The 24,691-nt window shown below is 40.5% G+C and overlaps 1 protein-coding gene across 1 annotated transcript in view; it reads left to right on the forward strand.

Annotated features, from left to right (window-relative positions):
• Positions 1-24,691, forward strand: part of LOC149265032 (vacuolar protein sorting-associated protein 52 A-like) — a 296,453-nt gene that overhangs the window by 48,912 nt on the left and 222,850 nt on the right. The window contains exons 4-5 of the mRNA XM_089429097.1: positions 16,937-16,994; positions 18,118-18,213. Coding sequence (XP_089285223.1) covers positions 16,937-16,994; positions 18,118-18,213 — 154 coding nt within the window. The remainder of the gene's footprint in view (positions 1-16,936; positions 16,995-18,117; positions 18,214-24,691) is intronic.

Genomic DNA, 24,691 nt, shown 5'->3' on the forward strand with positions numbered 1-24,691 from the left:
CTCCAATTATTGACCTGTAATGTGTTGCATCTACCGGAGGAGAGTCATCATCTTTGCTAATTTGCAATCTGTGGTCACGGTGTGCTCATGGGTGCGCAGTCTTCCATTCCATATCTTTTAAGCATTTCCTTAAGATATTTTTCTTGAGATATGAACATGCCTGCCATGGTTTGAGATACTTGTAGTCCAAGGAAGTAAGATAACTCTCCTATCATCGACATTTCGAACTTTTTTGACATATTGTGAGCAAACTCATGGCTCATCTCATCATTATTACTATCAAAAATCAGATCATCAACATAGACAAGAGTGACTAGTAACTTATCCTCATCCATCTTTATGTAGAGATTACTTCCTGCAACCCCCTTCTTGAAGCCTTGTTGTTGTAGAAAGTGATCCAGTCTTGCGTACCAAGCTTTAGGAGCTTGTTTCAACCCATATAATGCCTTTTTCAACTTACAAACAAAGTCTTTTCCTTCTGCTAGATTAAACCCTTCTGGTTGCTCCATGTAGACTTCTTCCTTGAGTTCCCCATTCAGAAATGCTGATTTTACGACCATTTGATAGATTTTGAATCCTTTTGAGCAAGAAAATGCCAAGAGCATCTGTATAGCTTCCGTACGAGCTACTGGTGCAAAGGTTTCTTCAAAGTCGATTCCTTCAATTTGTGAATAGCCTTTACAAACAAGCCTTGCTTTATTTCTGATGATTTGTCCATCTTCATTCATTTTGTTTTTGAACACCCACTTGGTTCCAATTATATTTTTATCCTTTGGATGAGGTACTAGCTCCCATGTCTCATTCTGCTCGATTTGAGACATTTCTTCTTCCATGGCTTTTACCCAATGAGGATCCTTGCTTGAGTAAATGTTTCTGGTTTTATCATAGATAGGAGAGCAACATCATTTTTCTTTGGTGTACTTGTCATCCTTCTTCGGGTTTGCATCCCTTCATCTATATTGCCAATAATTTGCTCTTCTGGGTGATGTTTTTGGAGAAAATTCACCTTTGAAGGGGTTTGAGATGGTTCTTTTTCCTTGTGTTTTTCTTGATCTTTTTCCTCTTTTTCAGGTTTTTCTTTGTTTTCTTCAACGAGAAGGTCAACTTCATGATCTTCAATTTCTTTTTCTGGAAGGTCTTCATCAATCTTCACATCAATGCTTTCCACTATTTTCCATAGTCGATTATTGTAGCACTTGTAGGCTTTGCTCCTTGTAGAATATCCAAGGAATATTCCTTCGTCAACCCGAGAATCAAATTTTCCTGGTGAGTCATCATTGATTTTTATGAAGCACTTACTTCCAAAAATCTTGAAGTATTTTACTGAAGCAGGTCTTCCTTTCCATAATTCATAAGGAGTCTTCTCATTATTTGGTCTTAGTTGAGTTTGATTCAAGGTATAAACAACTGTCCTGATTGCTTCTCTCCAGAATTTTGGCTGCAAGTCAACTGCTATTAACATTGTTCTTGCCATTTCTTGAACAGTTCGGTTTCTTCTTTCAACTACCCCATTTTGCTTGGGTGTTCTGGCAGCAGAGAGTTCTCTTTTGATTCCATGTACTTTACAGAATTCATCAAATTCTTTTGATGTGAATTCTCCCACTCTATCCATTATAAAACATTTAATCTTAGAATCCTTTTCATTTTCTACAAGAGCTTTAAGATTCTTAAAACATTCAAATGCTTCAGATTTATATTTTATGAAATATACCCACATCGTTCTAGTATAGTCATCAACAAATAAAGCAAAGTACCTTTCTCCTTGGAGTGCCAGAGTTCTAGTTGGTCCACATAAATCAGCATGGATAATCTCCAAAGGTTTTGATGTAGAAAACTCCTTGGTCTTGTGGCTGGTTCTAGTTTGCTTTCCATGTTGACATGGACCACATACTCCTTGATTTGGCTTGAATAACTTTGGGATGTCTCGTACTGCATTAATCTTGCTGATATTGATCAAGTTATCGAAACTTGTATGTCCAAGTCGCTTGTGCCACAACCAACTTTTAGAATGTAGATGTTATCTGATGTTCTAACTCCTTTCACCACAAGTTCCCCCGAGGAAGAGTTCGTTATTTCACAATCTTTAGTGCTAAAGACAACATTATGTCCTTGATCATAGATTTGGCTAACACTCAAGAGATTGTGTTTGAGCCCGTTTACTAGCAAAGCATTTTGAGCCTTTCCTTTTCCATTAATAAGGGTAATAGTTCCTTTTCCAGCAATTTTGGCAGATCCACTTCCAAAGGATACATTTCCTTCCTTTTTGTTCAATGAGACAAACTTCCTTTTGTCACCTGTCATATGTCTGGAGCACCCACTATCCACAAACCAATGATTTTCATCACTGTGAGCACATAGAGCTAGGCCACATTTATCCATGTTGGGATTCTCATTTTTTGCTTCTCTTCTTTTGAGGGGGCAATTTTGTTCATTGTGTCCATTATCATTACATAATGAGCAAATTGGATCAAATTTGGCCAAGGGATCAAAAGAGTTGTAGGTCTTGATTTGTCCTTGCCCTTTGAGACCATATGGTTTGTTTGTTTGATCCTTCAATTTTGGTGTTTCATTCTTACGAGCCATGCAATGTTTAGCTTGATGACCAAAATTTTTACAATAAAAACAATGCCCAAAAAAGATAGTTTTGTACCTGTTGTAATAGCCATGATTTGAATCAACATTCTTCCTTGGAGTTACTCTCTCTTCATTCTTTGGATTTGAGATGGGTCTTTGATGAGATAATCTTTCTTCTTTTGGGTTGCTGGAAAGTATGTTGGCATAGCTTTTTGCATTATTCTTAGTACTTGATGATTCTCCCTTAAAACCTATCCCAGATTTGTCATGTTGAGGTTTTTGATCATTTAGGATAATGTCAAGTATTTGAGAGCTTTCCCAACCCTTTTTGACTTGCTCCAATTCCTTCCTCAGAGATACTATTTTGGCTTCACGTTCTTCACAAATTTCTTCTTTTTCTTTTAGCTTATTTTTCAAGAGGTCTTCCCTTCTTTTTGCTTCCTCCATTTCTACCTTGAGAGAAATGATTTTATTTCGTAATTTCTCATTTTCTTCAGTGGCATTCATTAACAATTCATCTACATTTCCTACTAGACCTGAATCATCATCATTTGTGAATGCCATGAATAATACTTCTTGGCTTCCAGCATAGTCATTTTCTTCATTAGATTCATCATTACCTCCTTTGCGATGAGGGAAATGATTAGTTGATTTCTTTTTGATGACTACAAATTCATCTTCATCAGACTCATCTTGCTTAGAGAAGAAATTCTTCTTATTGAACCCTCTTTTTTTGTATACCATCCTTTTAGAATTTTCCTCATCATCACTATCATGCTTAAGAGGACATTTTGCAGCATAATGACCTATTCTTCCACATTTGAAACAAATAAGAGGGTACTTACCTTTTATCTTAGATCCTTTCTTTAGTCTTCGTACAAATTGTGCCAATTCGGATTCAACATCGGAGTCATCACTACTGGTATTCCATTCTTTCCCCTTTTTTGATTTTGAGGCCTTGAATGCTGCATCTTTGGAACTTGGGCTTCCTTTTCTCATCTCATAGGCAATGAGGATTCCATGAAGTTCATCCATCTTGAGAGTATCTAGGTCCTTCATTTCTTCTATAGCACCGGAGTCAAATCTGTGTGGGAGAGATCTTAAGACCTTTTGAACAATAGTGCTTTCTTTAATGTTTTCTCCCAATCCTTTAAGAGAGTTGACCACTTCAGCTACTCAGAGAAAGTATGATGCAATATCTTCTTCATCATCCATTTTCAGACTTTCAAATTGTCTTCTATGAGTTTGAAGCTTTGCCTTCTTAACTTTGGAGTCCCCATCGTATAAGCTAACTAGCTTATCCCATACTTCTTTGGCCGAGTCACAATTCATGACTTTTGTAAATTCAGAATCAGTGATTCCACTAGTGATGGAATTTAAGGCTTTTGCATTTGCAATGTAAGCTTTCCTTTTGTCTTGATCTGTTGGAAGAGTGGAAGGAGCTGTGTACCCATTTAAAACCGAATGCCAAACTTCAGGTCCAAGGGACATTAAGTAGTAGGACATTCTTTTTTTCCAAAAACCAAAATTTGTGCCATCGAATAGAGGAAGTCTTCCTGACACTTCTTGATTTCTCATTGTGACTAAGAAGCCTTCTTCTAGCTGTTGGAAATACTGGGGGGGTGAATCAATATTTTCTTTCAATTGTTATTATTACTAGTTTAATTCTTCACAATTTAAATAGAGAAATGTATAAGTATAATTTTATTGAGTAAAATAATAAATACAGTATAAATGTGTTCCAAGCTCCAACTTGGTTTTGATGAGGCTCCGACCTCTAGGGCTTCGACCCTATTTTGTCAAGGCACCAACCTTGGAATCCATTGTTTTACAACCCGGCCGAGTCAACTCGGAAACGGCCGTTTCGAACCGAGCTAGCACCAAATTTTATGACCCGGCCAGCGACCCGGCTCGGTTGACCGAGTCAACTATGACTCGGCCGAGTCATAGTTGACTCGGTCAACCCGGCCGGGTCCGTATTGACTCGGCCGAGTCAAAGAACCAACGGCTGGGCAGCGTTAAAGATGAAAAAAATTAACTTTTTTTGTGATTTTTGGTAAAGTGCAATTCAGTTTATGGATTCCAAAGGGTAATGGTAAATTGTTAAATGCTTTTGGGGTCCATTTCCCCCTCCCAAACCCTATTTAAGACAGCCAAATGCTCTCATTCACTCACAACAGTCTTATGCATTTGAGTGAGAGTCTTCTTTGAGAATTAGTGAGCAGTTCTTGAGCTTGTTTTGGAGCAGCAGTGAGGAGTCTTGGAGGAGTATTGTAGCTGGAGTGAGGAGCTTCTTGGGCAGCCATTTGGAGCAGCATTGAGGAGCTGATTCTTGGAGCAAGCTTGAGGAGGCAGTTTGTGCCTGGAGGTATTTTTTTCCACCTCTATAAATCTGTTTTTGCTTAGTAAATTTTAGGTGCATATCAAGAAAGCTTAGAGAGTGTTTTTTGTCAAATAAATGAACATTGAATCAATTTTTTTTTTTTTTTTTTCATTTTCAGATTGTTTTCCTAGTCAAAAAATGGCACCTAGAGCAAAAGATCCTGCTTGGGCATATGTTGAAATGGTTGATAGTCAGATGCATTGCAAGTTTTGCCATAGGAAAATTAAGGAAGGTCCTGGGGGGATTCATAGGCTGAAACAACACTTGGCAGGGATTAAAGGCCAAATTACCACATGTCCCTCTGATGAAATTGAGGAGATTAGAAAGAATTTGTTGGCCAGCTTTGAAAAATTTAAAGAAGATAAGGCTAGGCAACAAGAGATACAGGCTGAAATTGGGAGGAAGAGGGAGATACAAAGAATGATGGCTACCAACCCCCACTATGATTTTGAGGGTTCTTCCTCTATCCCTCAAACTGAGGCATCCAACCCTTTCCGTTATGTTCCTCCCTCTTTTGGTTCTGTTCAAGATAAGGGAAAGGGTAGAATGAAGGGTGATGTGACTATCAAAAGTTATTTCACTCCCTCCTCTCCATCAGATGCACATGGTCCTGAAGTTAGTAAAGGTCAAATTCAGCCCACTTTAGATGACCATTGGAAGAAAGAATTGAGGGAGACTGCTTGTGACTACATAGCTAGATGGTGGTGTGATGCTGATATCCCCTTTAATGCTGCTCGTTCACCATATTATGAGCCTATGTTTGATGCCATACATGCTGCTGGAAAAGGCGTCAAAGGCCCTACTATGCAAGAGCTAAGGGGTTTCGTTTGCAGAAAGAAATTCAATCCATTAATGAGTATTTGCAAGAGTTCAGGGACTCATGGGCAAGAACAGGGTGTACCATCATGTCAAATGGATGGACTGATCAAAGAAACCGTACCATCATAAACTTTCTTGTCTTCTGCCCACAGGGAACCATGTTTTTAAAATCAGTTGATGCATCTGATAAGGTAAAAGATGGCCACTTGTTGTTTCAGCTATTGGATGAGGTTATTGAGGATGTGGGGGTGGCTAATGTTGTTCAAATCATCACAGACAATGCCTCTAACTATGTTCTTGCTGGTAAACTGTTAGAGGAAAAACACAAGACCATCTTTTGGACCCCATGCGCTGCACATTGCATAGACCTCATGCTTGAGGATATTGGAAAATTAGATTGGGTCAGAAACATTGTAGATAATGCCAAAAGCATAACAAAATTTATCTACAATCATACACTGGTTTTGAGTCTCATGAGGAAACACACTGGAGGCAAGGATATTATTAGGCTTGCCATCACTAGATTTGCTACACATTTTTTGACATTGCAATCTATGCTTTCCCAACATAGAAACTTGCAAAAGATGTTTTCCAGTGATGAATGGAATCAAACCAATTGGTCTAACAAACCAGAAGGCAGAGAATTGAAAAGGAAAGTCCATGATGAAACTTTTTGGAGAAAGGCAGCAGAGATTGTGAAGCTTGCTGAGCCACTAGTTAAGGTGTTGCGGTTGGTGGATGGGGAAAGGTTGGCTATGGGCTTCATTTATGAGGCTATGGATCAAGCAAAGGAGCAAATAAAGACAACATACAAGGATAGAGTGGCAAAGTATGGGCCCAATTGGGCAATCATTGATGAAAGATGGAACAATCAACTCCATCGCCCTATACATGCAGCTGGGTATTTTTTGAACCCACGGTATCATTATAAAGCTAAGGAGTTAGGAGCTTTGAGGGGGGAGGTCAGAGATGGACTGGTTGATTGCATTGAACGCATGATCCCATCGGAGTCTGATCAGCTGCAGATACATCAACAGGTCACATCCTTCAGCAATGCAACAGGTACCTTTGGGAAGAACCTAGCAAAGATTGCAAGAGAAGCAAATGAGCCAGGTAAACAAAAATTTCAATTTTCAATTTCTTAATGGTTTTACAGTTTTACTTTTTTTATTAAAGACTAAAGTTTGTTAAATCATTTATAATTTGAAAGTTAGATATAATTTGTAATTTTGTTGAGCTTCAGCCTTCATCTAACTCATAATTCATTACACTCCTATGTTTTCTGCAGCACAATGGTGGGAGGCCTTTGGTGGCCAGTGCCCTCAATTGCAAAAGTTTGCAATTCGTATTTTGAGTCAAACTTGCAGTGCATCTGGGTGTGAGCGCAATTGGTCTGTCTTTGAGAGGATTCACACAAAGAAGAGAAACCGTTTGGAGCAAAAACGGTTGAATGATCTAGTTTTTGTCCAATACAACCTTCGGCTCAGACGGAACCAATTGCTGAACAAAAGACCTGATTCAGATCCCATTGTGTTGGAAGACATTGATCCAACATCAGATTGGGTAGTGGAGAGTCGTGCACCAGAGTTTGATCCTGATGAGGATCTTGATGAACTTGAACTGGAACATCAACTTCAGCCTGTTCAGTTGAATGCAGATCCCGATCCACCAGCCTCAGTCTCACAGCCAACAAGGAGTAGGACTCCAGTTGTAGGTGCTTCCTCTGCTCAGCCACGACAGAAGCGCAGCCGCATATCTACTCTATCTCAGCTTGCATCTGCTGCACAGCCTGCTAGTGGTACTGGCACCACTTCTACAGTTGCAGTTGGAGACGATGATGATGAGGAGAAGGCATGGGGCCCCTTGTCTGACTCTGATGATGATGATCCAGAGATTGGCCGAGATGATCTTGGCTCCTCTGGCAGTAGCTACTAGCCAGTAGTACTAGTATTGGAGTCTGGTCACCATCACAGTTTACTTTTGTTGTAGAGGCCATTTCTAGCCTCCTTGGTTATTTGTATTTTGTTTTGAGTCTTTGATCATGTATGACAGTTGACTATGTATTGCCATTGGGTACCATTTTGATATAATGGATTGGTTCATGAGCCTACTTTGATCATATGTTGTCTTCCATCTATATTATAATGCTGTGTGTTTGGAAACATGAATGAAAATCTTTAAAATTATGTTTAAAATATTTAAAATTATGTTTTTTTATAAAAAAAATAAATATTTAATGTATTTTTTACAACGACCGAGTCATTGAAATCGAGCCGGCCGAGTCATTACCGAGTCGGAGTCGGAGTCGGAGTTGTAAAACATTGCCTTGGATTTAGGAGCACCAACTCTAAGGACACCAATCCTTCCAATTCTGAGGCACCAACCCCAAGGGCTCCAACCCTATCTTTCAAGATGAATCAGGTCAAAATATTGTCCTCCCGCTCTGTCTTCGGCTTCCTTCTTCGCTCGGCCTTCGACTTCTATTGTACCTTCTGCGTCTACCAGACCTTCGACTTCTACTGCACCTTCTGTGTCTGCTAGACCTTCGGCTTCTACTGCACCTTTTGCATCTACCAGACCTTCGGCTTCCTCTGTTTCTTCAAGTTCACGAGTTGTGAACTTTCCTTGTTCTTTGCGATAGATGCCTAATACGCCTGAATCATATGAAGCGTTTCAACTTGTATATGTATATATGTATGAGTTTTGCCAATGAATCGAAACGACACGTTCAAAGGTGGAGGGGCCAACTTGTGATGTCGCATATTAAAATTATATTAGAGAGGCCCTTTTTTTTTAATATTCATCCAATAGACTTGATTGTTCACGGAAACCATATAAGAGCTGCTATACCCACATGGAGGTCCCACATACCACGCCATCACCTTTAATCCCGCAATCGCAATTTCATGAGAATCGGAGTCATTCCTTTAATCCTGCAATCGCAACTTCATAAAAATTGGAGGTTTTACAAGTGTGCACATGCTTTGTCTTCCGATGGAGCGGATGCGATATTCAATGAATTGTTTTTAATGAATCCATTGGGTCCACAATATTATCGCAATCGGCAATTTGACATTCCTTTGAACTTTGCGATTACTGCGGATGCGATATTTAATTAAGCCATGCTATAATGGTGCAGTGGGTCCGCAATGCTATCGCAATCGATGGTTCGGGGTGACAACCCTTTATGATTTGTGTAACTTCCGATACCCGGACGGAATACTACATAAAGGTGTATTTTAATGGAGCTGTCGGGTTTGCAGTAATATCACAATCAGTGTTTTAACATGACATCCTTTAAGACTTACAGTACATAACTTCCGATGTGGCAGACGCGATATAACTGTTAGCTCTGCTACATACTTCAGCATTTGGAAGACCAAATATCAGCTTGGCCGTGTGTTTGTGCTCAGAAGGCAGATCGCAACAGTCTTTTCCTCCCTTCTCCTTCATTTCCCTTATACTCCCCTAGCCCCGCTATCTCTGTTTTCTTCCATAGAACTTCTCCATTCCCCGAATAAACCCTCTGAAATCCGACAAAGCCCTTTTTAGCCCCTTTTCCTTAAGCCCCGGGCGCTTAACCCACGAAACCGCGCCCATATAACCCTCCGCCGCAATCGCAGCCGTCGATCGCACATCGCCCGATCCAACGGTCCCCGCCGCGAGTAACCTGCACAGCTGCTTCCGCACCGTCCGATCTACTCCGCCGCGATCGGACGACGTTCGCACCTCCTGATCCTGCGAGCTGCCCACTCGTTAACTTGCGGGGAAAGCAGTTTTCTGCCCCGTCACATCTACCACGTGTCGAGCGCTGATTGTGATCGCGCGCTCGCGTACGATTACCGCCCGACCCCCGTAAGCGGTGCAGGCAATACCGCTTACCGCCTACTCGCCTGTCCCCGCGCGTTAACCCCCCGTGCATGTCTTCCGCCCGATCACCGTCGGATCTGTCTGCCCGAGATCCGACGGCTCACGACTGTCCGCCTCCCGTTTCCGTCCATTACTCCCGGCCGTTAAGTCCCCGCGCAGCTTCCGCCCCCGATCACCGTTGGATCTTCCCGTGTTTAATCCAACGGCCCTCGTCCATCCCGATCCCATATCTCCCCATACCTTCTGCAAAACGATCCCCGCCATCGATCACTGCGATCCAACGGTTGATGTTCGTCCTCCGCCCACTCGTACATCCTCCATGAAGTCAACACACCCTGGTCATGCCGTGCACCTGAAGGACGACAGTGATCATCTACCAAGTACCTGGTGCATTTCCTCTCCAACAACCGCATTCAAGAAACAGAGTGGCCGAAGAACGAGAAGGACAAGCCTTGAGCAGTTAAATGCATTTATCAGTTATGGAATGTCTTCCATATTGCACTCCACCTGCTCAAGAAGGACAACAGAATATCAGAGAAGATCAAGTCCGTTCACCAAAGCAAGCAGATTGCAGCAGAGACCCATACTGGATAGTTAAAGCGGTTGGTGGTCAATTATGACCCCTCCACGCATAGAACAACAGGATATTTTTGTAATCAAACTCTATATATACCCTGAACACAGATGTAATCATGGTTGATGGTTGTTGTTTTGATGTAAGGTTCAACTTCTGGAGACTGTAACTACTTTGATACTTGCAGCATCTGGTCTTCATTTTCAGCTAATACAAGCTTCTTTTGCTGTTAATTGCTTACTTTCCATTTCTATTCTGTTCTAGGCTGTGCCTGTTATGCATTTGTTCATGTGCTCTTGATATTTAACATTAGAGGGGCTGTCATCCCACCTCTGTGTTGAAGTCTAGTATGTATCATTGAATGTGTTATCCAGGTTTCCGTTTACTTAGTGGCAGAGAGCTGTCATCTTGTCTATGCATTAGGAAATAGATTTGCAGACCTCTTTACTGGTTGGAGCCGGCCATCACATGGTCTTGTGCATCCGCTGGTGTGGTTAGTATTCTCCATGTTCACCTAATCCTCAAACTGTGAGCAATTGGTGGTCTAAAGCCTTGTAGTCTGGGGGTGTTCACCCATGTCTGGAGTTAAGCATAGTAGAAGTGGTTATCTGGCTTGGACAAGCATCATTCGTTCCATTCATCCATTTCAAACATTTTGTTGAGTTTGTAATGTTCCCGAGCATCTCCGAGATACAACCTAGGAGAGTTTCTTAGGGTGATAACAATAACATAACAGTGTATTCTAATAGAGCAGTTGGGTCCACATATATATCGCAGTCGGTGATTTGAACAGAACATCCCTTTATGGCTTGGGATTATGTGACGAATGCGATATTGTATGGGGCTGTTACCATAACCTGTTTCGGGTTCGTAGTATGTATCGCATCGGGGGTTTTGGGTAGTGGCACACAATAGACCGCTGGTAAAGTCGCCGATATTATATATTGTCAAAAGGGTTCCCATGGTTTATTACTTCCTCCGATATGGTTCCTCCGACATTTTCTTCTTTGCTCCTCTGATATCATTGTTTCTCTTTGTTCTGTCGACGAAACTTACCCTTGGGCTTATGCGATAACCTGCTTCCTTGATGGCTTCTGATGAACTCTTCCTCTTACTCTTTGGCTTCATGGCTTCTCCTCTTTACTCTTTCTCCTCTTTTGATGGCATCTGATATCTTTCCTCCTCGGTTCCACTGTTTCTGTTATGTCTGTATTCAATCCTTGGATCCTCCATGAGTAGTATTATGATCAATGGGCATCAATGGGCAACCACACGTCACAAGAATTTTCCATCACAAACACTGCCATATTGACATCAATGACAAACTAGATTAACATGGGTGCAGGATTGAGTGAGGTGGGGGTATGTCTTGAGGTCTGCCTCCCAAATTATCAAGGAGAGTTTATCATATTTGGTGGAGGTTGACTCAAGTGATGAAAGCTAGGAGTTGATGGGGACTATTTGGGATAGGTGGTTGGAGAAGATGAGAGGCTCACCCTTGTAAAAGAGGATAGTGGTCCAATTTGGGGTGATTAGGGAGAGGTGGGCGAACATCGGGGATTGGACTGAAGGGAAAATTAAAGTATGGCCTGGTTGGCTAAAGGGATAATGTATACCAAGGGATGTCATTTAAATGGGAGGAGGCTATGGTTGGCCATGATGTAATCCACTATGCTAGAATGACCACCATGGGGAAGGCATGTGAAGTTGCTAGAGCTCATGAAATAGGGAGATTCAAGATTGTTTAGGACTAGAGATCATGAGATTACTTAGCAGTAGAAGGTGTCTAGCTTATGTCGTAGGAGGCCCCAAAGCATCGTCATAAGTTTGATGAAGCCCAATTGGGTTTGAATTAATATTCTGGATGCATAGTGCATCCTCACATTGATCATGGAGATAACTTTGGTGGGCATAGGTCCAAGCATGAAATCACCAAGGAGAATGACTTCACTCACCTTAGGGTATAACATGACTTTGGCATACAAATCCATGTAAAGATCCCCTTCTAAATCCCTATGAGTGGCAAAGTGTGAGGATGTACAGGGATGCCCCAAACTTTAATGAAAATGTCGCTAAGCCACTCACATAAATCCACATGAATCTAGGAAACTTTTTGAACTTTGAAGCCATGAGAAAAACCCTGCCTTGGAGTGAGCCCTTGGTCAAACATGCTATGCCTAATACTCTAACACCAACATAACTTTGGGTTTCCTCTCTGCAAGTTGAAAACCAATGGTAACCAGGAATACCTAGAAACACTTAAAATGGCTTGCGTGAGACTCAGTAACAAAGAAGATTTCCAATGAACCAAGAGTGTCAAATATCATGCTTGGTCCTGACCAAAATGTCCCATTACCATTTCAATAACCTATTGAAACCTTCAACCCTTGTTGCCTCTCACGATAGGTCCATCCAATGTTGCACGAAGCGGGGACGCGGAAGCGTCATTTTCCAAAAATCTAGGAAAGCGAAGTGTCTGCTATATATATATTTTTATATTTTTTGCATTTATACTGAAAACAAACATCCCAAATACCAAATTAGTTGTAGAAGACATGAAAACATGCATATTTTTGCATAAATCAAGATAGATATAACATCCAGTGTACATTAATGATTAATTATTCGAGCATCAACCATTTAGATGCATCAACCATCTAGAATCTAGATTCTTCTCCTCTTGTCTAGCCTTTGCCTCTACCTCGATTGTCTAGGGATATTAGTCAACATTGCCCAATTTTGATCAAACTACCTAATTCAAGACTTAAAATATGGTAGAAAAAGCTTAACATGTTTGATCGATGATTTTGACTTGATTGAAAGGTAATTTTTTGCTAAGGGTGTGCCGTGTGACAAAGGAGTTCAACAATTAACACCACCAACACTAGGGTACATATAGGGCTGGGTGCTCTTGATTAAATGCTAATCGCATACCTTCATACTTGATATAATCTAATGAAATGCCACAATCCCATTGATCCTGAATTCCTGAAAACTGTTAAGTCTGCTGAATTTTGAATAGGATATGAAATTCTATTTTCTCCATATGAAGTCCAATGAGGCTGGAACCACTCTCAAACATCCTGAGTCATTTCATGGTAATGTTAAAAATTTAAAGGATGAAAATGAAAAATAAAGGAGAATGTCACTTTTATTTTAAGAATTTAACATTACCATGAGGGAGCATCTGCTATATTTATATTTTTTTTTTGCTTTCATTTCTCACCCTAACCCAAGGTGGACCCACCCCCAACAAGCAAACTCGCCTAAAATTAAAAAATAAATTGAAAAAAAAACGATTTTCTAAACGCTTTTCCGGAATCGTACGGAAGCGTACGCTTCACCCTCCGAAGCGCCACACTTCGTACTGCCGAAGCGCCGTACGAAGCGCGCTTCAGAGGAAAGCTTCCGAAATTTCCAGGAAGCGTCCAAAACAGGCGGAAGCGTGCTTCGGCCGAAGCTTCCTAGACGCTTCCGCACGGGACGCGCTTCCGGGCTTGGAACAGGGTGGGGGGGGGGGCGATTCGTGCAACATTGGGTCCATCATTTGGAGTATTCAAGATATGTCCACCTTGGAGGAGAGGAGTCCCAAATGACCACCCTTAGGCCCTTGATGATTACCCATTTCTCCCATGGATTTGTTGCGACAACTTGCTCTATGGAGCCTTTGAGCTCTATGACTTATGATTTGGTAAAGTCCTTATTGCGTCGAGAGGCGCTCTACAACCCAGTATGTGGTAGATGTGTAGGCGTTAGATGTTAGATGTGTATGTGTTGGATGTGTACGCATTAGATGTGAGGTGTATAGGAGTTAAATATGTGAATATTTTTTAAATGTCGTGCTGATAGATATACAGAGGTTATGTTATATTATGTTATGTAAACATTTTTACTTTGTAAGATTACATTAAAAAAATAATAATTGAAAAAAATTGAGATAAAATAGTAAATTTACGAGAGGTTTTTGGGCTCTAGGTTTTTGCAACCCATGGTTTTTCCCATGGTATTCTTCTCTAATGGTCAAATTACATAAAAATAAAATTAAAATTAAAATAAAAAGTTTTTTTTTAAAATAAAATAAAATAAATAATTAATAATTTTATTAAAATTGAGATAAAATAGTAAATTAATGGATGGAGGTTTTTGGACTCCAAGTTTTCACAACACATGGTTTTACCCATGGTATTCTTCTCTAATGGTCAAATTACATAAAAAATAAAAATAAAAAAGTAATTAAAATAAAAAAATTAATAGTTAATAAATTGAGATAAAATAGTAAATTTATGGATGGAGGTTTTTGGGCTCCAAGTTCTATCAACCTATGGTTTTGCCTGCGGTATTATTCTCTAATGTTGCCTATTTAAAGGTATTCTTGGCTAATGTGAGACATTCATTGCAATAAAAGCTTTTAGCTAGATCAAAATAAATTCTAATTTCCACGACAAATATCATAAGCATGAGCAATTTTCATATCCAATTTGACAAAGAAAACCACTCAATAAAGGACACTACACAAAGACTTTATAGCTCTATCGATGCATGTCTTCAATGTAAAACTTGGGAAAAAAACCTTTCTCGCTTTGTTACATAGCCTTCAAGGACTAGATTTTTCTAGGTTGTTCTATATGTTATTCATTTTATTTTATATGTTTGAAATTTTGCTAGAGTGTGAAGAGAAACATGCGCACGAAAAAATTAACTCTGGTACATGCAGTCCTATGTTTTGTTTTTATTTTTTTGTCCGTATTAAAATTTAATGGAGTTGCTCAATTTAGAATAGGTCAACCATCAGTTTTAACCTCTGCATGAAAACTCACTGGAATATGTCTCAAATTTTCATAACAACTCAGATTGACCTAGTAGTTGCCCTTTAGGATCCCCTCCTTGGACCCCTGCTAGTCTGAGCGGTAACAAGCCACTAATAGTTGATGATGATTATGTGGCATTCATATCTCTGCCACTTGCATTGATCATATGTTTTCTCGCCCATTTGGCGTGAGCGCACGTTGGAAGGTGGGCTTCCAATCAAAAGGTACTTTATTCATTTTGTAATTGGGTGCTTATGCTTGTTTGTATTTTGGGAATTTGACATGGATCATGGGGTAACCTGGAAGGAAGAGGGCTTTTGACCGTCATTTTGTTCCCTCACCTTAAATGGGGGGTTAATATTTCATCCTAGTCTAGTGGGACCTCCCCTAATCGTCCAATGGGTATAAGAGGGGTGCTACTTGGGAAACCCGATTGAGATAGCGTAGTCCCATCTCTCCCTATTCTGTACTTACCACTTTCCATCTTACATTTAGTCCCATATTCTCTAATTTCAACCCCTTCAAGGCCAAGTGAGCTAACTAAGGCTTGGTGCGAATCCCTAAGCAAGGAGAATTTGTGGGATTGGAGAGCTTAAACATCAAGGGGATTGCATTTGCCACAAAATCTATCCTTTTGGGGAGCATCCACTTCAATCTTGTCCATAAATTTCTTTGATCTAGTTGTTTGCTCTAAGGGGAAACCGTAGTCTAGTTTTGCTTCAACTTAGGGGCATCTTTGAAGATTTCATGAGTCGTGGACCTGCTGATATACATTGTTGTAAACCTTTTCTCCAAGCCTTGACCTTTGGTTACACCAACACTCAACTCATCAATCAAACCCTAGGTCTTGGGGCCCATTAAATAGGCCTCTTTTAAGAAATCAAATAGTCCTCCAATTGGAGCTTTGAACCTAAATTGTGCCTTTTTTGTTGAAATCCTTATCGTGTCACCTTGTACCCTAACCTTAGAATATCCATTAGGTGATCTTCTCGCATACCGGGACTCCTCCCATTTGAGAAAATCTATAAAGAGCAGCGGGTTTTGGTTGTGGCGATAATGGGCCATCACCCCATTGTTGTGACTTGGTCTAGTGTTAGTTTTGTAGGGCGCCTATCGCCAAGGCCTGCTAGATTTTATGGCAACAATGCCATTTTGTTATATTCACCTTTGCAATGCTATAATCATGAGAAAACTTTGCATTCCTAGACAACAGTTCCTGGTAGAAAGGCATGATTATTTGGGTTGCATATTGAGGTTAAGTTGACTTGGATGACATTCTAGAATGTCTCCAAGCACTGCTCATAAGTCACGGGTTACTAAATTACTCGAACAACAGAGTTTATCTAAAGCTAACCATAAAATGGTAAAATTATGTATCTTTTAAATATTTTAATTTTAACTTGATTTGTGCTCCAACAATTCCATCTTCTGTTTGGTTTTGCATTCTTTAGGCATGGGAGTACAACTATGACATGCTGTCTCAGATAGAAGACATAGTACCTTCTTCCAGAACCTTCAAATTATTCCAGTGCTTCAGTTTATAGTCGGTTTTGGTCTGAGTTTTCATGCGCAAAATATAGAGGGGTTCATGTCAACCTATTGTTTCCTTGTTTTTGTATTATGGGGAATTATATGGAATTATATATACCGTGCCAAATTTTCTTCTATTCTAGTGATAGAATGTGCACTAGTTTCACCTATTCTAGCAAATCATTTTATTTTCTTTATATTGGTAGATGTATAGGCCTCTACCAGCTGGTCTAATCGAAGTAGACGATAGTACACCTTTTTCTTCCTGAATTGGAAAGGTTTGTTGCATGCCAACATAAGTTAATGATGGAAACTTAATCGATTTGAGTTGATGCATTTTGTGACAATTGTTTCTTTTTTTCTTGTGATTTGTTGCAGTGAGGATATATGCTTGGAAGGTCTGCAACAAGAATTGGAGGACTGCCAAGGCGATGAGGTACTATTATAATCTCAATGACTTCTTACAGGTGACACTTTTAATGTTATTAAATGCATTTTTCTTGTATGGATATTGCGACCTCACTTTAAGAGGGAGCAAGGATCATAATTTAGCTCTTATATAACATTTGTAATTGTACACACATTTATCTTACAGTTGACTGCTAGCAATTGAGTTGCTGATTTCGAGAACAATGTCAAGGCTTCAAAAGAAACATTGAAGACAGGGTTTAAGTTTAATTACAGAAAACAAAAATGTTCTCAGATTATGTGCCATTCTGTTCAATAATTGTTAATCAAGATGAACTTGACTCATAATACTCAATCCATTTATGACTAATGGATTTAAAACAAGTAGCCCCCAGGGGGCAGTTCAATAGGCGATTGCCATGAAAATGAATTGTTATGTACCAGGAGATTCGAGGTCAAATCCCCTGATTTACCTGTGTCTGCAGAAGGGGCATACATAGGCAGCTAGATGTTATAGTGGTAGCGGTTAGAATCAATCCCATGTCACACGAGTACAAAATTGACCCAGTTGTGGATTCCTCGAGTTACAAAAGAAAGGATTTAAAATAAAAGTCAAAATGGATGCATTTCCTTATGTTTTGATCTTGGTAGGCATTGTCAATGTTTAGTTTGCAGAGGGTGAAGGATAGAATGCATTTAATTGCACATGCATTTATCATACAGATCACTCCTAGCAATTGAGTCCACTGATTCAAAGAAACACCAAAGATGGGTTTTAAGTTTAATTTCAGAAAACCAAAAGGTGCTCAGATTATGTGCCCGCCTGTTCAATAATTATTAATCAAGGTGAACTTTATTAATAATACTAAATCCATTTGTGAGTAATCGACTCAAAATAAGTTAAAATGGATGCATTTCCTCATGTTGTGATCCTAGTATGCATTGTCAATGTTCATGTTACAGAGGGTGGAGGGTAGAATGCCTTTTTATATGCTAGATCTCAAATTATGGGAATGCTTCTATGTAGTCAAGCTGGGGCATTTAATATTTAATTTTGTCTCCTGGAGCTTTGAATAGGATTTGATTTTCCTCAATGTATTTTGGATTAACACCAGGTTCTTTTTCTTCATCTTTCTTTCTATTTGTCCTAGGTTGTTGCAAACATACTGGCAAAAGGCACTGAGCTACGAGAATACACCAAGGGTGTTGAAGAGAATTTACGAAAAGTGGAGTTGGAATCAATTCAGGTGTCCCATTCTCATCTTGGCTTATATGTTTACTTGTTTATGGTTTTAATTTTTGCCTATAGAACTTAATATCTGAATAAGTGGTAATTGCTCAGTTGACTTATTCAGAACATGCTTGCTAAACAAAGTCTTAAAACTACTGTTGCCTCTGCTCCCTTGAAAATTCTCTTTTGTGATTCGAACACAAATACTGAACTGTTTCTGAGAGCTTAGTATTAGTCTACGGTTGACACACTAAAATTTAAAACTATCACTAGCTCTATATTTATATCCCTACCCAGTTGGCTAGAAGAACAGTAACACTTACACCTGTAAAGTATTTCAAGCTCAGGTGACTGCTGTCATATTGTTCTCACACTAAATAACTCAAACAGAATTTGTTTAACAGAAAAAATTAAATTCTTGAACATTGCATCAATCACAAACTTGCTGTAAAAATGAACATCAGAAGAAGAAATAAAACACATGCAAAGGTATTTCTCCTTCAAATTAGCTTACAAGGTGACCTCTGCAGCTTGGTTAAACCATCAGCTGTACAGTCATTAAAATCACCTCAAACAAAGTGTATAGCCAGATCTGAGGATGTATGACTAGCTCTGAGAGTGTAAGGCTTGTGGATGAAGATGCTGATTTTGACTTTTTTACAATATATACAGTAGAAACTAATCTTCTGATGATAATACTAGTTTTTCATTCCTTTGATCAAAGCTTACAAGGTGACCTCTGCAGCTTGGTTAAACCAACAGCTGTACAGTCATTAAAATCACCTCAAACAAAGTGTATAGCCAGATCTGAGGGTGTGTGACTAGCTCTGAGAGTGTAAGGCTTGTGCATGGAGATGTTGATTTTGATTTTTTCTACAATATATACAGTAGAAACTAATCTTCTGATATGATAATTACTACCTAATAATCTTCATATGGTTTATAACTTTATCTTATACCACTGATATTATTGAGCAGTTATATGTGGAGGATTTCAACAGTAATGCAATGAAAACAGTAAGACCATAAAGAGACAGCCATGCACAATAGAGACAAGCAAATTCTACCTGGGAAACTCAAACTTGGGAGAAAACCCAACAACTTTTCTTCTAGGAGAGATTATTCTTCAACAAGGTTTACAATTCAAATTGTCTAGAAATCTGTACCAAAAACCAAGTCCAAACTTAAGCCACTTAATCCTTTTTCTGCTCCCACGAGTGTCTTTTATAGAAGGGAGATGATGATTAGTGAGAGATCAAATGAAGTGTCACATCATGTATATATATATACTAGTTTAATGGGTGCATTTACCCCAAGGGACACACCCTTTCATGGTGGGGCCGACTTGTCCCTTTTGAGCCTACATGAAACCCAAAAAAAATAAAATTTATTTTATTTTAATTTTCATAATTTTTCTAGGCCGACTTAGGATGCCCTCTTGGCATGCGGGAATACCTCTTGATGCTACACAAAAATCAACACTCCCTCTTAGCGAGGGAGGTATTCTCCTTGGTTGCAACAAATTTTCCTTTAGCTGAAATTTCTCCTTCCTTAAGAAAAGTTCATGAGCTTGTCATGTTGATGCATGTCTATAGATAACTCCATCCTGGAGTGGGCAATGTAACTCCTCATATGCACATGAGTATCCAGTGCTTTTGGCCAAAGTCCTTTATGGCCTATCCAAGTCCTTCTGGGTTCTTAGGAGAGAATTTGTCTTTGGACCATTCACCTTTCTGGTCAAAGTCCTTTATGACCTAGCCAAGTCCTTCTGGTAGAAGTCCTTTTGGCTTCTTAGGAGAAGATCTATCCAATCCGATACTTTCCCCGAGTCATTCGCCTCTGGTCAAGTCCTTTATGAGCCAGCCAAGTCTTTTTGGCTTCTAAGGTGAGTGTATCCTATAATTACCCCTATAATTGCCATGGGCCATTCACCTTTTGGTCAAAGTTCTTTATGACCTAGCTAGGACCTTCTAGCTTCAAAGGCGAGTGTATCCATCTCTCTTGGTCAAAGTCCTTTATGACCTGACCTAAGTCATTTATGGCTTCAGGAGATGGTTTGCCCATTCTTGCAAAGACCTCATCATTCCCTTCCAATGAGGGAGCCATTCAGCGTCATACTAAGCTCGTCTTTGAAGTATGTCCACAATATGCTCATCTGTGGATATGTTCTAAGCTCTCATGCTCCTCTCTGCATATGTACTGGAGCTCTCCTACTCTTGTGGTATTCCCGACTGCTCCCTCTATCACGAAATCAAGTCCTCCTGCCATTGTTGCTCCCTCTATCACTTGAGAAAGTCCTGCCACTATTGCTCCCTCTGTCACGGAATCAAGTCTTCCTGCCATTGTTGCTCCCTCTATCGCTTGAGCAAGTTATTTTGCCACTGTTGCTCCCTCTATCACTTGAGCAAGTCCTTCTGCCACTACTGCTCCCTCTTATGAGGAGAACCCTCTTATCATGAGTCTTGCTTTGTTCTTCTTGATGCTTCCATCTGCTTCCAGAATCATTGCCTTGGCAACCTTCACGATGTACCTGCAAACCTCATTTAGGAGGCCATGGAAGAAACAGTGATAGCCAAGCAAAAAATACAAAGACAAGAGGCTCACCACGGAAAAATAACAATAATCAAGGGAGAAAGATATGGAGTACTTATCTCTTGATTAAGGAAGAAATTGCAGAGGGTTGTAGGACTTTCTAACTCTTGTACCAGGCTGTCCTTTGCCTCAATTTCTCACACAAAGATCAACTCCTTTAGACCATAATCAACTGCCCATTTGGCAGGGTTCCTTGATCAACTTCTCAAGTCTGGGCTTATCCCTTCAGCCCACACACTACCTGTTGTTACTAGATGACTCCTAAATCAACCCTTTGTCTTGCTGTTCTATCCCTTCTTTGGATCTCAGTCAGTTGTTATAGCTACTGTTAACAATCACTGCACTACCTCTGTTGTCTTAACACATACAACAACATGTCAACACACTCTCTATATCAACAACTAGCCACTCTCTCTGCTCATCAAAATTCAAATACATCAAATCCTAACCACAATATATTCTCTCTTAGCCATACTCTCTAGACTCATTAGCATGCCATGGCCTCAATAGAACTCTATGACAACTGCAATATATTGAAGCAATACAATACATCAATTGCACAATATATGAGTGTCAATACTCTGTCCAACAATATGCTACTCAAGACTTCAACAAGAATGATCCTCAACATGAATACACTCTTGCTAACTCAACTATACAAAGTTCTTGGTCAACATCCATACAATAGACAACAACATACATACAACGATATCAAACAAACACTTTGCTTCTGACATTAAGAATGCATCTCAACTTGGCTACTCCGCGAGACTTAAGGGACTGACTTTTTGCAATTGATTTAATGTGTTAGAGTTTACTTCAAGCGGGTTGAGGATGTGGACTATTAGAGAATCTAGGGCAAAGTAGTGTTGTGATGATTCTCTGAGACTTGATAACAATTTGTGAAGTCTTTTTACTTTTTCTTAGTTAGCTTATACTTCTTCCTCTTATTATTAGTGCATATGTGTGTGCTTCATCAAACTGCTACCAAAACAAAATAAGAAGAACACAAATTTGGCTCTCTGCCAGGGACAAGCCCTCTCCACTCTTGAGAGGGAAATCCTTTGTAAGTTTTCTCTTATTGAAGCTTCTTATTTGAACAATTGCCAAACCCTAGAACCTTGACTAGAATGTCCTCCAAGCATGAGTCAAATCCTTCCTCTTTCTGCGCTGTCACTTCCGGTACATCTTCCGGTTCTTCTTCCACTTTGTCTTCCAGTACTTTTGTCTTCTAGGTTAGTAAACCCTAGAATATTAGGGCTTCTCTTCTTCGCTATAAAGAGATCCTTCTTTGCTGTCCTTAGGAGACCTTGTAGACCCAACTGCTCATCCGAATTAGGTCTCTTATGCTGCTGCCCTAAACTGCTATGTACTTCTGTCCTTGGTTAGGGCAAGTGCATGCTGCAACAACCCTTCATAAACCCACAAAAACACCCTTCAAATAACTGCGGCTTAGTCAAGGTAAGGTGCTGCTTCTATGTGCTACTGTTCTGGGCATATAACAACCTCTCAAGCCTCCACACAGCCCTGTTTTGGTGTGGCTAGGCCTGCGGCCTACCACAGGTCTCTGCGGCACCCTAACAACCCTCCAAAATAGTCATACCTCACCTCTTTTCTGCCCTCAAACAGTCCGCAAACAACCCCTGAAGCTTCGACCCTCTAGCAAGGGAACTCAACCCTCCTTCGAGCTCTCAGATTCCTGAACTAGGCCCGAATTAGCCCTCTCCTTGCTACGCTGCCCTTTCAGACCCTTTATCTTCTCTTTTCTTCGTCCTTATAACCCTTTCATGTATGTGGATTTCAGAGCTGAGATGGTGTGTCCAAATGAGGAGTGGACAACCTCTATTTATAGAGGTCTGTCCCTCCTCCTTCAAGTCGACATGACTGTCCTTAAAGTCGATTTCACAGTTCATCTTTTAAATTCATTTTTCTTCATTATTTGCTGCTTGTAGTCTTCGTTGCTGCTAGGAGAGGATTTGACTTGCCTTGGAGGTGTTCCCATGACCTTGTATGACATCATACATGATGTATCATGCCCTCAAAGGGTCTCATCATAATTACATTTTGACTTTGACTCCCTAGAAGCACTTCAAAATGTGCTTGACCTATTTTCAATTAGCAAGAAACTCATTGACAAATAATATCAAAATAAATTCTCTTTTCTTGAATAAGTACAAATATCAAAATTACATATATGAAGACCGAACCTAGTTACATCTTCTCCAACACTCCTGTCGAAGTTTCTAAGTTTACTTAGTTTAGAAACCCTTCATGCACTTTTTCTGATTTATTCCTACCTACTTGTTATTTTTCTTTAACAAGTTATTTACAAAGTAAATACTGAAAATAAACACCAGTGCATGCTCAACATATTACAGATCAGCGACTAAAAGAAACAAGAACAAACACACCACATGACACCATTATTTTTGGACCAATGTCCCCGGAAAAACCCAATGCGGGAAAACCGGTGCAACTATCTGAGGGTTTTCTTATTAAGCAATATTAGAGTACAATCTGGGTGCTGAAACTGGCCTACCCAACAAAGAATTTCCTTAGCATCGATACCTCACAATTTGAGAGAAATCTCCTGGCTGAAACTCCGAAAAATCCTTCCGGCAGCTCTACAACACAAAACTGCTAGTGCAATCCCAGCATCTGCCCAATCTGGACTGTGTCAACCCCTCTTTGTTTCATGCTGGTCCTGTGTCAGCCTTTCTAGGCCTACGTCAGCCTCAGGAGGCCCTGTGTCAGCTCTGGAAGCCTCTGCGTCAGCTGCGCTGGCCCCTCTGGTGCTCTGCGCAACACTTGGCTGGCTTTGCGTGGCCCTGCGTGAGCCCTTGCTGGCTCTGCATCACCCTCCTTGGTCGCTGCGCTGCTCTCCCAGCACAATCTCTGCCTTCTCTGTTTCTCTGTACTCAATGCCCCTCAGCGGCTCTCCGGCCACTGATTCTATCTCTCGTAACAAACCCCGCTCTTGAGAATAGAATGACTGATCATCTGGTGTGCTCTCAAAGTGACCCTCAAGCCTCTCTTATACTTTTCCTGTTGGCATCTCAACGATTGAGATTAAGTCCCTAATCAACGGCTAAGATTAGATCTGGCTTGATCCATGTCCTTTGGACCATTCTAACACAGATTCATATTAATACACATAAATATTTTATTTTCCCTAAGTTTAGACTTAGGGACTCCATTAAAAATATCAATTATTTTAATATCTCCTGATTTGTTTAGAATCTGCCCAAACCCTTTTTGGGTATTGGAAATCTCATGTGCCCCAACCTCTCCACCAAATTTCGTGGCTAGAGCACATCCAATGCTACAACAAATCAACACTTCCTCTTAGCGAAGACAGTGCTCTAGCAATACCCCTCACTGAGTATTACTCTGATCGTCCGGTATCGGTCCCTGTGCTGATGCTAGGCCTTCCTGCCCATCATCCTCTGCACTGCTGCCTCCTGTACTACTGCCCATGGTTCTGCCACTGCCACTGCTGCATTTGTACGACAACTCCCTCTGCATCCGTGTTGCTGCTGGTCCTTCCTTCCAGCACTGCAACCCCCTCCGCAGCTGTGTTGCTGTTGGTCCTTCCTCCCAACACTGCATCTTCACTACACCTCCTCTCATCATGTTGCATCGTGTTGCCCACTGCTGCACTGCAACTCAGTTACTGAGAAGTAAATGATCTCCCAACTGACCTCCCTGTTGGGCTAGAGACACCCACTGATGTTGAAGCTCCCTTTGCCGCTGACAAGTGCTCCCTCTCTGACCTCTGCGCTGCTGCAACAACTCCTTGCATCTCGCACCGTTGCACACCTCTCTGTGCCATCCTGCACTGGTGCAACACTCATGTGCATCTTGCACTGCTGCAATATGCTAGCCTCGCGCTGTCTCGGGAT

Source organism: Pinus tabuliformis, chromosome 6 (genome assembly GCF_031772625.1).
Source record: "Pinus tabuliformis cultivar Carrire ecotype Pingquan chromosome 6, CPIR1, whole genome shotgun sequence".
NCBI classification, from domain to species: Eukaryota; Viridiplantae; Streptophyta; class Pinopsida; order Pinales; family Pinaceae; genus Pinus; species Pinus tabuliformis.